Source organism: Sceloporus occidentalis, unplaced genomic scaffold, assembly GCF_023333645.1.
Source record: "Sceloporus occidentalis isolate IW3139 unplaced genomic scaffold, rSceOcc1.0.p SCAF_163, whole genome shotgun sequence".
NCBI classification, from domain to species: domain Eukaryota; kingdom Metazoa; phylum Chordata; class Lepidosauria; order Squamata; family Phrynosomatidae; genus Sceloporus; species Sceloporus occidentalis.
Window position 1 is genome coordinate 770,250 of NW_028317143.1, and position 13,061 is coordinate 783,310.

The 13,061-nt window shown below is 48.0% G+C and overlaps 1 protein-coding gene across 1 annotated transcript in view; it reads left to right on the forward strand.

Annotated features, from left to right (window-relative positions):
• Positions 1-13,061, forward strand: part of LOC149279520 (sideroflexin-5-like) — a 76,990-nt gene that overhangs the window by 22,380 nt on the left and 41,549 nt on the right. The window contains exons 6-9 of the mRNA XM_089501078.1: positions 274-299; positions 3,028-3,081; positions 5,352-5,408; positions 6,350-6,415. Coding sequence (XP_089357204.1) covers positions 274-299; positions 3,028-3,081; positions 5,352-5,408; positions 6,350-6,415 — 203 coding nt within the window. The remainder of the gene's footprint in view (positions 1-273; positions 300-3,027; positions 3,082-5,351; positions 5,409-6,349; positions 6,416-13,061) is intronic.

Sequence of the window (13,061 nt, forward strand, 5' to 3'; positions counted from 1 at the left end):
TCCATAAGGACAACATGGGGGGGCATTTAGACCACAAAATTATAATAATCGTAATGGGGGGCATCTGGGACTGTAGGAAGCAGGGAAGGTGCAGAATTAAAGTCTCTTCAACCAGCCGGTGCATCTCTTTACAATAATTATGTAATTATGCAAATAGCATATATACCGTCTCTTAATAGCTGTACAACTGAGAGTCAGGACTTTGGGTTGTGCTTTGAGGTTGTTTGCTGATATTAAAATATACATTTTTAATGCTTTTTTATGTTTCTCTAGGTTACATTCCCTTTGGGACTCCGATAGTAAGTATTGTTAGTGATGTTTCTGTGAGCATTGTGTGGCCCTCCGACATATAAAGACCACACGTGTTTCATTGTTATTAAAGTGCGTTCTAAGCCCCACCCACCACCTCGTATCATGTATTAGTGCCCCGCCCCCTGCGGAATACGATGGAATAGCAGTAATAATTCTTCATCAGAATTCATTCAAAACAAAGCAAGGAGGAACGTTAGAAACGTTAGAAGAAGAGCCCATAATCTAAAACTAGAGGGTCAGAGGCTTAGATGGAATGTAAGGCATTTTACGGAGAGGGTGGTAGAAAAGTGGAACAGTCTCCCAGTAGAGGTGGTAGAGGGTAATACAGCGAGGGGATTAAACATGCATGGGATAGACATACGGCTCCTAAATCTAAGACGAGACCAACGGCTGATTAAGGTTTTACAGGAGAAAAACTGGGCAGACTAGACGGGCCGAATGGGGGCCGATCTGCCGGCAGGTTGTGTGTAGTGATGCTGGCTGTGATTGTGTGGACAGCTTTCTGGCCGCTAGTGGCAGGAGAGAGGTGGCCTGGTTAAGGAGATCTCCTTTGAAATGTAAGCCGTAGAACGAGTCTGAATTCCTGCAGCAGGCGAGAGCCGCTTCGCCTTCCCCGTAAACCTAGAAATGCCTCCTGCTTGCCCCGGGCCGGTTGCCCCGGGCCGGCGCGTCTCTCAGGGGAGATGCTTTGTTTTGGCCGTACAGCTGCGTGCCTCGCGGGCACAAACTGACCTCTTTTAACTAGCCGGCCCATCCGTCTTCGCCCGGACAATGTTTTGATGTCTATCACTTGGATGGCTTTCGTTTTCAAAGAGTGTTGAAGTGTTAACCCTTCCTGGTAACGCCTGAGAGCACGGATACGCCTCGTCATGTGACCTTTCCTCTCCTAATGACCGCTTTTTGTTCCGGGCTCGCTGTGTTAAGTGCCCGCTGAAAAGCCCCTTTCGACATCTCTTAAGTAATGTTCCGTGTTGTGTAACAGGATTCCCTTTTAGAACATTCTTCTAGGTTATTGTGTCTGATGGGTGGTTTGGGGCGTGGAATGTGTCTTCTACGATTGATGTGACTGAGGTGGTGGTAGATATGTGGAACAGCCTCCCAGCAGAAGTGGTAGAGGGTAATACAGTGAGGGTATTTAAGCATGCATGGGATAGGCTTATGGGTCCTGAATCTAAGGTTAGATTATATATATATATATATATATATATATATATATATATATATATATATATATATATATATATATATATATAATTCAGATGTAGAGTTGGTCCAGGGAGAATAAATGTATGCCATTTCGGAGTCATTTTATTTCTTTGCTGCCCGGTCAATAAGGAAAACCGAGCCTGTTTTCCAAGTGGTTTCTGGGGTGCCATTAAACACTCGCCCCCCCGTTCCTTCCCATAACCGCTGCTCGGTCCTGAGCTTACGCGGTGTACACGCCTGCCTGACCAGCAGATGGCGGCATTGAGGAGCTCTACATATATGCAATGTTTTTGACCTCTCTATCTTGCTCCCCGACTCTCTGATTCTTACAATTTTTTTTTTTTGTGAATGAGCTCATTAAGCGTACGGGAACTTTCGTGATATACAGCAGGATTTCATTGTTAAGAGGAGCCCCTTCTTCTTATCCTTTTTTCGATTCATAATTAAAGGCTTAGTTTACCGTCTGCCGTTCTCATACGAATTAACGGCGTGTAAAATGCACGTGATGTTATAAGCCCAGTAAGGTCCCAGGCTTATTGCCCCAACGGGGGGGTGTGGGGGGGTGATATATATTTATCATCCGAGTGTTACGGAGAGGTGTCGGTTTCTCTCTCCAAACCCACGCCTTATCGCAGGGGATTTGCCGCTAATTGAAAAGCATGCGGTGTTTATTCAGGGAGTCCTCCCAAATCCCCGAGCTAGGTGTGCTCTATCATGTGTCATGAGCTGGGATTTGCCCCGAGCGACCTTCCATTATCACCCGCGTCTCTGCTTCATTATTCCGCCCCCCATGCCCATACGCTGGAACCAGACCCCTGCGCTAATTTCGCCCCCCCTTATTTATAATGCGATGTGGGGCTGGACACGTCTGTGCAGGCATTAGGAACCGGCCTGAACCTGTCCTGCTATAGGATTGAACACTAAATGCTCTACACAGGGCCCATCAGTAACATTTCAGGGGCCGTGGCTCCTGGGATAGGGCCCGTCTCTTGCGTTTAGGGGTCCGGCTTTCTGTATACGATCTGGTGGGTCACGCTGGCTTTACTGCCCTTTAAACAAGAGTGAGACGTGACAGCTGATGTGTCTGTCTGGGCTTTATCCGCTAAACTGTGAGTTTGCAGATGAGGCAGCTAACAGGTAGTCCAGCACTTGTCGGACTACAATTCCTATGATCCTGGACCAGTCTGGGCCCAGCCAAAATGCTTCCCATTGGCTTAATACCGACCTGTGATATTTGATGGCAAGGACAGAGTTACCTGGGTTTTTTGTAAAGGGGCTTCCTATTCTTAAATAATAAACTCATTTCTTTCATTAAATTTAGCGCAAAGAATTGGGGGGGGGGACTCGAAATCCTTTCATTCATAAAGAAATGTAATTTTTCGTACCTGGAGAACGACGCGCCGTGGGGTTGATTAAAAATGTTTATCTGTTTAGTCCATCTGTCTCTGTATCGGAATTCTTGTGAACAGCAGAATCTTATATAATGAACGTGTTGCTTTTGTCTTGCAGGTTGTGGGTCTCCTGCTGCCAAACCAGACCCTGGCATCGACCGTCTTCTGGCAGGTCAGTTGCGCCTGCGATTATCGGGTGTGTTTGTTTTATTTTTCGGCGTGTCCTGAATCTTCGGGGGTCCGTGGGGGGTTACGTCTCCTGTAACATCCCGCGCCGCCGTTATTCAGCTCCGCGGGATCGGGGGCTGACCGAGGTTTTGGAAGCTGTAGCTCAGCCTCTCATACCGACCACGTGCCTTTGGCCCAAACGCGTGACGAATTCGGCCAAAAGAAACGTTCCAGAGCACAGGGAACCAGAACACAAGCGATTACTCTCTGCATTCCGGAACTCGGATCCAATGTATTTGATGGTTCTGTGCAGCCCAGAACTACGGGGAGGACAATGAAATACATATGATTGTTCTGTGCGTTCCGGATGTATTTGATGGTTCTGCGCGTTCTTGAGCTGCGGGAGAATACATTTAATGGAAGTTCCAGAATGCACAGAACCGCCCCGTACGTTTGTCCTGTCTACCTGGTTTTAATGCGTATATCGTGGCGCGTGTTCCTGTGGGCATACGGCCCGGTAACGCACCCTATCCTCGTATCTACGTTCACTACATGCCATCTATCGCCCCGAAAGAGGACTCTATAGGAGCTTCTTGTTTGCCAACCTGGTGGATTAAACGGGAATCAGGCGTGAGGAACCACGTGTTCTAGAACCAGACCGACTACTCCCTTTTAACTAAAGCGACAGATTTTGAGGCTTTCGGAGCTGCTTTTCTGTTATCGGGGGTTCTTCCCGGGGATTGGCGAGTTTCTCTTGGTTGGAGGGATTTCACACCCGCTTCTCGAGAATCCAACAGTGTCCATTTTTTATTTCCCCCCCTCCCCCCCCCAGCGTGCCGACAACCTGTCGCCGCCGCTCCTGCAATCCGACGGATGCCACTTAACGTCGTGCTAATATTCCGCCAAATGTGCTGCTTCTCCGAACGTGAAACCCCGCTATTATAAATACAGATTACTATTCACCATGAAATAAACTTTTCTAAACAAAACCTTTTTTTTTTTTCTCTTCCTGCGCCCATCTGTCTGGTTTCCAACAAACGCATTTTATTTAATAATAAGAAGAAACTGCCAAAAAGTCAATAAATAAAATATATTCATCATAAGCGCAAACACAATGTAACGAGCGGTGAACGTAATTCCGATACGGCGTTGATGACGGGGATAGGCACCCAGGTCACACGAGGCTTTTGGGCCATAACCTTCTGCCCTGGCATTTGGCTGGTAGGCCGCATCCATCTCCTGCTGCTTTGGATGAGGGGTCTAACAAGACCCCAGTGGGTATACTTAGAGCCCCCCCCAATTGATTTGAATGGGAATGCTTTCCTGCCGCCGACTGGCATTGAGCAGGGTACGTAGGGGTCATCGCTCTGCATCTCTGGAGCTGCAGCATCTCCTGAAGGGAATTCACCTTTATTCATTTTTTTTATTTTTTTTTTTTTTGAGCTAAATAATGTATAATTATGTATTTTTTTTTGTAGGTGAAGGCACCGCGGGGCTCCAGAATGTCCCTTTATCCCGGGGGTCTGCCGGTTACTGCATTACCCACAGTACCGGCGTTGGGAAGCGGTGGGGTGGTGAAGGGGTTAAACTCCTGCTTTGTGATCCCACTCGCTGTCGGTGACATGTGTTTGTTGCTGTCACTGCGGTGACATTCACAAACTGCCGTGGGCTTGGATAACTCCTGCGTGGATCAGGAGGCCTTCTGTTCGCTGTTATAAACACCCTGGCGCCGACAATAACTTCCGTCTCCAAAATGCCCTAACTTGTCCTCCTTTTTTAATGCTTTATTCGCTGTTTTATGCCGTTCACTTGTCTGTCCCCTTTCAGGAAACCGGGCTCATGGGACGTAATAAAAGGGGCAACCTGGGAACCCCTGTAAAAAAAAATAATAAAAAAAAAAAAAGAATGCTTGTTAATGTGCTCTGCGAGTAACTCTGACCCTGTGCGATTCCCGTTAACACGCAACCTTAAACAAAACAATGGTAAAGCACTTACCTGAGACACAAGCTGCAGCCCTGCTGCGGCAGCCACCCTCCTTCTCAGTGGCCCATACGATCCTTGCTTGCAGTGAAATCAATGGGTCCCGCTCATGAGCAAAAGGTCTGGATACATGTCCAGCGAAAAACATCCCCAAAATAGCTGGTCCATGTGGAAAGGGGTGAAAGCACATGGGGGCATTCCGCAGACCCTGATCTAGTGACAAAGAGCCTTCCGAGTCGCCGTTGTTGCCGCCCGATGTATTAAGACGCTTTCCTCTTTCTGTGTCCCGTTTAGTGGCTGAATCAGAGTCATAACGCAGGCGTCAACTATGCAAACCGAAACGCTACCAAGGTGAGGACCGGCCGCGGGGGGCTTGGATGGGCCTCTTGCGCCATTTATTTCTGCAAGCCCACCTTAAAGGGGAACTTTCACTAGCTGCGTTCTGATGACATCACAGCCGCTGCAGGAAGTGCCTGCAAAGAATGTGTAACCGTCACCTATTCGCTAATAATTAGCATCTGGCATATACACTATTTATAGTCTCCTAACTAGAATTACGCATTCGGATTCATCCAATTCTTAATTTTAACGAAATATGGAAAAAAAATATTTGCATTTTGTTGCATTTCACTCATACTCACGCTCTCTCTGAGACATTGAGAAGAGGGTGTGAGAGTGAATGAGTGCATGATAGAGGGAGTGAATGAGTGCATGATAGAGAGAGTGAATGAGTGCATGATAGAGGGAGTGAATGAGTGCATGATAGAGGGAGTGAATGAGTGCATGATAGAGGGAGTAAGTGAGTGCGTGATAGAGAGAGTGAATGAGTGCATGATAGAGAGAGTGAATGAGTGCATGAGAGAGGGTGTGAGTGTCAGGAAACAAAATCCATTGTCCAAAAACAAATGGCCTCTAATTTCTCGCTGGCTCTGGGGGTCTCATCTAAGAAGCACCGAACACCCAAAACGGCGTGACTGCAAATGACGTTAAGTGATTTCACTGACCGCTCCACTCACTAAAAGTTGTGATGTCATCAAAAGTGCAGTTTTTAGCAGGATTTTAAAGGTGTGAAGGCGGCACAAGCATGAAACGAGTGCCTGCACCATAATGATATATATATATATCTACCTCTACCTGTGCTGCAGATGCAATACTACCTCTTTGAGTGTGGCGATTATTTATATCTGCAATTACCCTGTAAATATTCATGTTGTAAGTGCCGCTTTGTATGGGTTTTTTACGTCTTTTCAGTCTTTTTTTTTTTTTTATTTCTCCTGTTTTTCACTTTTTAGCCATCACCAACCTCGAAGTTCGTCCTGGGATACGCTGGAGCTGTGATCAGCGCCGTCTCTATAGCGGTGAGTGCAACTCCCAGCACAGTAAGCCACAAAAGCCCGGGCAGATTAAAGCTGCTGTTCCACCTACTATATTTTTTTTTAATACCTGAATGCGGCATTAGAAACATCGTTCCTGGTATTGTTGAACGGCCAAACCCTTTCCAAAAAAAGGCAGGCACTGAGGGGGGGGGCAGGAAAATATTTGTAAAGGGATCCTTTTGGGTTCCATTGTGGAATCGTCCGGAAGTGCGTGAAAGTTAACGGATTACTGGCGTTACACTTTGAATAGAAAAAGAGCATCACCCGGTAAAGAGTGAATGAATTCAGATTGCGCAAGTTATGTTACCCCCCCCATTATTTGCCATGTTTTGCTGGCTCAGCATTATATTTTGATGAGTATTAAGTATTTTGGGCACGTCGTGTTTATTACGTCTAATGATATAATACAGCTTGAAAGTCTGGATTTATAGTCGAGCGCAGAGAGAGTTGAGAGTCACGGAACGTAAAGCTGGAACACAAACATCGGCTAATTACACAAAAATCAATATGGTCTTTGGCCGGGCTCCAGTTCCGGGGCAAATTATGAAAGTAATTATTACTAATTGGAAACTTATTGCTAATTGGCATTTTCTCTGACTCATAGATGGGGGGGGGGTTTATAAACCTGTTCTCAGAGAGCTGCGTCGGTGGGAGCCCCAATAAACGCGTGGGGGGCCGTTCCCATAAATACCTGGTCCTGTATCTCCAAACCTCCGTGGTCTATAGATACATTGCATCTTATAGATTGTAAGCTCTTGTATAGCAGCGTGCCGAGGCTGGCGCACACACGTTATGAGGGGGGGGGGGGTCGTTTATTAGAATAAATGTAAACAGCCCCCCATGTCCATCTCCCACAAAATAACACCCTCAATGGGGCAGCATAGTGTCCCCGATGCCCCCACTATAGACGAGAGCGTATCGCAGTAACCCTAGCCGTCTGAGTACTTTCATATGCAAAACAGGAGAGGCTTCCCTGCTGCAGCAGCTGCCCTCGTCCTCCTCCTCCATGGTCTGATATTTGTTACGGGCACCGGGGTTCCTCGTTCCGTTATTGTCGGGAAGCAGTGTACACGGTGCTGGAGGCGACGTATATAGCGGTCTCACCTTCTACTCCCGTGTAGCGCGCATGCGCCTCTGGAATGGGCATCAGGGAGAACGAAACATCTCTCTGACGCGCTTTCACAGGGAGCGTATGTGACAGGGCCAGGCTAGCTGGCTCATATGTCATATGAAGTTTAGCCGGGTCACGGAGCACTTTTGTGTCCGGTTCCGTATACTGTGACCCGGTAATATATTATATTGTGTTTATTGTGTAACCGGCCCAGAGACTGATGTGGATTCAGCCCCAGCCTTCAAAGAGACGATCCTATAATCTGGCTGGGGCTCTTAATCAGCCAGCACAGCCCTGTCTGCCCAGACGGCCCCCGCACTACAGGGGGGATAACACAGGTGGGGGAACCCATTGTATTCTGTAATCCCCTCACCTGATACATCCCCTGTATACCGATGGGATTTGTGATGGGATGTGAGTGATGGGATTGGGGGTTGGGTTCGGTACACATTGCATTGAGATTGTATATAAGTTCTGTGTGTTTGTAATAAAGAGAGTTCTTCTTGGTTTGCTACGAATGGTGGTCTGGATGATCCGTGGATAGCTGAGTGCGATCCGTATGAGGGACTGACTGGTGATTCCTCAGCCCTCAAACAGGGGGACCCAGCCTTGGGTACGGTGACCCTGTAACAGCATCCGCCATATGTTAATATTTCAGATCTTGTTCGTGGCCGTGGCTCATTGATGCCCGTGGGGGGGGGTGAAGGCTGCCCGTGGGGTCAAATCCAACAGAGGAGCTGCTGGAGCTCAAATAGCTGAAAGAGTTACTGCCGGCTCTGATAGAAAGGAGTCAGAACACGCAGAGCAGAGCGTCGCAGTTTGTTGCGTTTGGGGGCCGCAGAGCAGTCAGGGAGCCCACGCTGACCCCGTCCGCTGCCGAAAGCTCCTACAACGGGGACGCAAGCAGAAGAGCGGGAACGCGGAGCGATGGAAGAAGGCGGCCGGTCTGATGAATCCCGTTTTCTTTTGCATCACACGGATGGTCGGGTGCATCGCTGGAGAACACGCGGCACGGGGACGCGTCCATGGGGGCCGCACCTCGCAGCTTACAGGACTTAAACGTCTCGGTGCCGGAAACCACAGCACGGCTTCAGAGGTCTAGCGGAGTCCAAGCCTCGACGGGGCAAACAGGGGCCGGCGCAATATTACGCGGGAGGGCATCATGTTACGGCTGATCGGTGTGATAAATAATTATTATAATATAAACTCCCAACGTGTTAATCATCGGAGCAAAAAAGGATTTGGCTTCTTGAATCTTTGGTCTGAAATGCGGCGTTTTCATTAAAACTGTTTATGGACAAATGAAATCGGTTCGAAAAGTTGAGGACCTGAACATCTCAAATATACATTAAGCGGTTTTTCTTTATGAATTCTAAATCCTCCTTAAGTGCTGTGATTTTCAATAGAAATACAATTAAGGCTACATTTTTTTTTTCTCCCCAGACGTGTTGGGGTCTCATACATGCACAGCTGTTGTTTTCAGTTACATCTGCGCTGCGGTATCGGACTAATTGCTGTCTTCGTTTGTAAAGGTATCGGTTAGCAGAGTAAGTTCTGCTACCCTTAGATATAATGCAGCAAGATTTACTTTACGGAGAGGGTGGTAGATAAGTGGAACAGCCTCCCAGCAGAAGTGGTAGAGGCTAATACAGTGAGGGTATTAAACATGCATGGGATAGACATACGGCTCCTGAATCTAAGACGAGACCAACGACTGATTAAGGTCTGAGTCTTTACAGCAGGAGAAACGGGCGACTAGACGGGGGCCGAATGGGGCCGATGTTCCATGTCTGTCTTCCCTGAGTAAAGACAGGACACCCGGCTGCAGAGGCATTACACACGCGGCTAGTCAAAGGGCTTGGATGGTTGTCGGGGGTCAGATCCATCGGCCTCGGATTCCCTGGGAAAACAAAGAGGTCGCCGCGAAAGGTCAGCGAGATTTTGGGTTTAATCACCACAAATATTATCTCTTTATGAGGCCGAGAGACGGCTGGGATTCCGAGGAGCCCGGCCAGGAACGCGGCTTTGTCTTGACCCTTATTATAAAAGCAGCGCCCCCCCCCATCACGCTCGGCGTGCCTTCCTGCCTCTCCGCGGGCTCCCGGCTTAGAGGGGTCTCGTTTAATTAATACCGCGGCTCGTAAGACCGCTGGGGGGGATCGCACGTATTTTCAGGTCATCGTCCTCTAATGGGCTCTCACTGGGAGGGGATTCTCAGCTAATTGACAGCCGCGATGGCTTAATGAGGTTTTTGGACTCGCGAGCCGGAGAAGCACTTTCAGAGCCGTGGGGAGGAAGTACTTTACTTTTTATTAATTTTTTTTTGGGGGGTTGTTTTTATATCATTGAGTATTAAAGAATTGCCCGGTAACCGAGGGACGGGGCAGCTCGGGGGCCACGCTTTTGCTGTGGCGTCTGCCCGTTCGGCCCGTCTAGTCTGCCAGTTTTTTTTTTTCTGCAGAAACCGACATAGAGCTAGAGTGTAAGCTCTTGTGCACGAGGTCAACCCGCGCTTTTATTACACTCTGCGTTGTCCCATAAATGTTGCAGCGGACAGAACAATCCCCTCTATCATAAAACCCCTAATTGTGTAAAAATGTAAAAAAAAACAAAAAACCACAACAATTGGGGCTGGTTCTAATTAGATTGTAAGCTGTGGGGTCGCTGCCCTTTACACCCCGTTTGCGTGATGTCATTATTTCATATATGACCTTATTGCACGGCTCGTCTTAATACCACCCATGGCCGGCGCCTGTTTTTGGGTCAGCCTGTTTGCTTTTGGAAATTCTTGGTTTGCAGTTTAAACGGGCTTTTTACCCCAAAGCCGATAAGATCGATGGCGGCCTGTGGCCCCCTTCCTCCCCTCTCCACACGCTTACAATGGCCCCCTGGACCAGTCCAAGCAGCAACTTACCAATCGTAAGTAACTCAATGGGGAGGAATAATCATAAAGATCCTAAGAACAGGATGTAAAGATGGGGGTCACGCGCATATAGCAGGGTTTTTTTTTTTCGATGCAAACCCCGTCACGTGGCTGTAGAGTATAGTGGGGTCTGGCATCCTTCGGCAGAAACGTGAAGCTGTGAGCCGCCGGGGCGCCGCGCAAACACAACCTGACCCAGCTGAGTGTGCGGAGAGTTATGGAGTTTCGACTGTCACGCCGCCAAACGTGGCGTATTACAGACTATCCGCCGCCTCCTAGCATGGGCAACAGGAAGCTTACAGAACTGCAAATCCCATCACTCTCAGACTTTTAAATGTTGAATGTAGAGCATAGCTGCCGAGAGTCACAAATGATATGAAACAGTCCAGGCAGATGGTCTGAATGAGTTAAGTTAGCTGTCCCGTTGTACAGCCCTGCGGAATAGGCTGGCGCCATATAAAACAATAAATAATAATGGGGCTGACAAGTGATATCGCGCATGCCCCGACTAGCCATTTGCTGATGGACACTTTGTGGCTTCCTGGGGGCCACTCGTTGGACGAATGCCCCAAACATTACCCCTGTGTGGTCAGATAAGCAGTGACAGTGGAGTGGCTGTGGGAGGTCAGACTGTTGTGATGTAATACATAGAGGAGGGGCTTTGGAAGAAATTTGGAAAACTCTATTGCTAAGCAGCTCCAGTATCTCAGTAAACCTTTTAATACAGCTGTAAGCGACAGGGAGCATTGGGGAGAAAATAAAATGGCAGAAAGGTTTCCTTTACTTCTCGTTACAGGAGGGGATATCGTATGAGGCCCCCTTTAATTCACTAAATTAACACAAATTCTATATTTTATGGGGTCTATAGAATGTTAATGTTGTTTTTGTCGAGTTTGTTCGAACTTCCTGTCTCAGTATCAGTTGTTCTATAGGTAGATGCAGTCATTTTAACCAAGTAACACGCGTACGCCACACGCTAAGCCCACGCACTGACAACTGCTATTAGCTCCGGTACTAAACACTGCTAGGTGCTAATTGATTGTAGCGTTCAAAGCCTATGATCCAAGAACACGTCGCTGAAAATAAACCCGCCATTTACTAATCCCCCCCCAAAACACAGACCGGCAGATACGTGTTAATCAGTTGTGCTCATTTCACCAGCCGGATGCGACGAGCGAGAGGCATCGGGGGCAAAAGAAATCCCTCGCAACGTATAAAAACCCTCTAAAATGTCACATTTCAACGATGCAACCGTAACAAAAATAACACGTTATCCGACGGAGAGGGGGAAAAGCTAGAAATGGTAAAAACTCATTAATTGGAGAACGGAACAGCGCTTGATTGGACCCGAAACAGATGACGTCATACGCTTCACGCTAAGGGTAGACAGGGGGCGCCGTTGAGCACCAGCCGATTTGTGCTAGGCCTGGTGTTCTAGACCAGCCAAAATCCCCATTAATGCCGGAGTTGGCCAAGTTGGCTGATGTATCCTCGTTTGGTTTTAACGTGAGGTCGTTGAAGTCGTCGGGGATTCAGATCTCCTCCTGGAGCAGATCCCCGGATACCGAATCCATAGAGCGCCTGAGACGGCGAATAAAGCCACGCGCCCTCTTCAGCGAAGAGCCGCGTACGTTTAGTGGCCAACGAGCATAAGCTAAAGCCTTTCGACCCATCGGGCTTCATACGTATCCGTCGGCCACACGGCTATTTCCAAGGCGTCTCCTCCACCGCACCTTCCATCCGTTTATTGCCGTTATAGTTTAGTAATTATTTTATTGGTTTTTGGTGTTTCCTCCAGAATATATATTTTCGTAGCGGTCCACCAACCCCGGACAGATAAAACATTCTAGGTGATTGGCGGCTAAAGGATAAGTGTGTATGTGTACGTACGTGTGTGCGGGTATGTGTATGGATGTGTGTGTGTATGTGTGTGAGTTTGTGTATGTGTGCATGTGTGTGCATGCGTAGTGGGTTGCGCTGCCTCCTGGACACTGCTGTCCTTTGTCCCTTTCCTACAGAAGGTGTTAGCGTGCCCCGTGGTATGTAAATGTCTCCGGGATTCATGTATTTAGGCTTTTAGCAGATAAAATTCCAAGTTAATAGTCACTTCCAGGAGTTTATTAACCAACCGCTCTGAGGTTATCAGCAGATCTGCCCCCCGCTCACCCGATCCCGAGTCCTGTAAGCCGCTGTCGGCCGAGGGTAGGAAGCACTTGCCGGAGTCCGTCACGCCGACAGCTGTCTGATTACCTGTGATAACAGCAGCTGTCTCACCGCGATTTTATTTTTATACGCGAGAATCTCGTGTTTATCTTTCATTTCTCCTTAAAATGAGGATTTAATTGCTTGCTAAGACCCACCGATAACATCACCGCACTCCCCCCCCCACCACCACCACCACTAATAAGCGGCTATACAGTTGTTTTACAAAAAGCCCTATAGATAAGGAGCTGGGTAATGCGATATAACGCGAGACCACGTCTGGCATGCACACGGAGTTAACCCGTTCACGGCCGGCATGTGCATTATTCCCCCAAACTTGGGCAAAAGTTCTGTTCGGTTGTCCTAAAGATTCTGTCCTAAAGATTTATGAT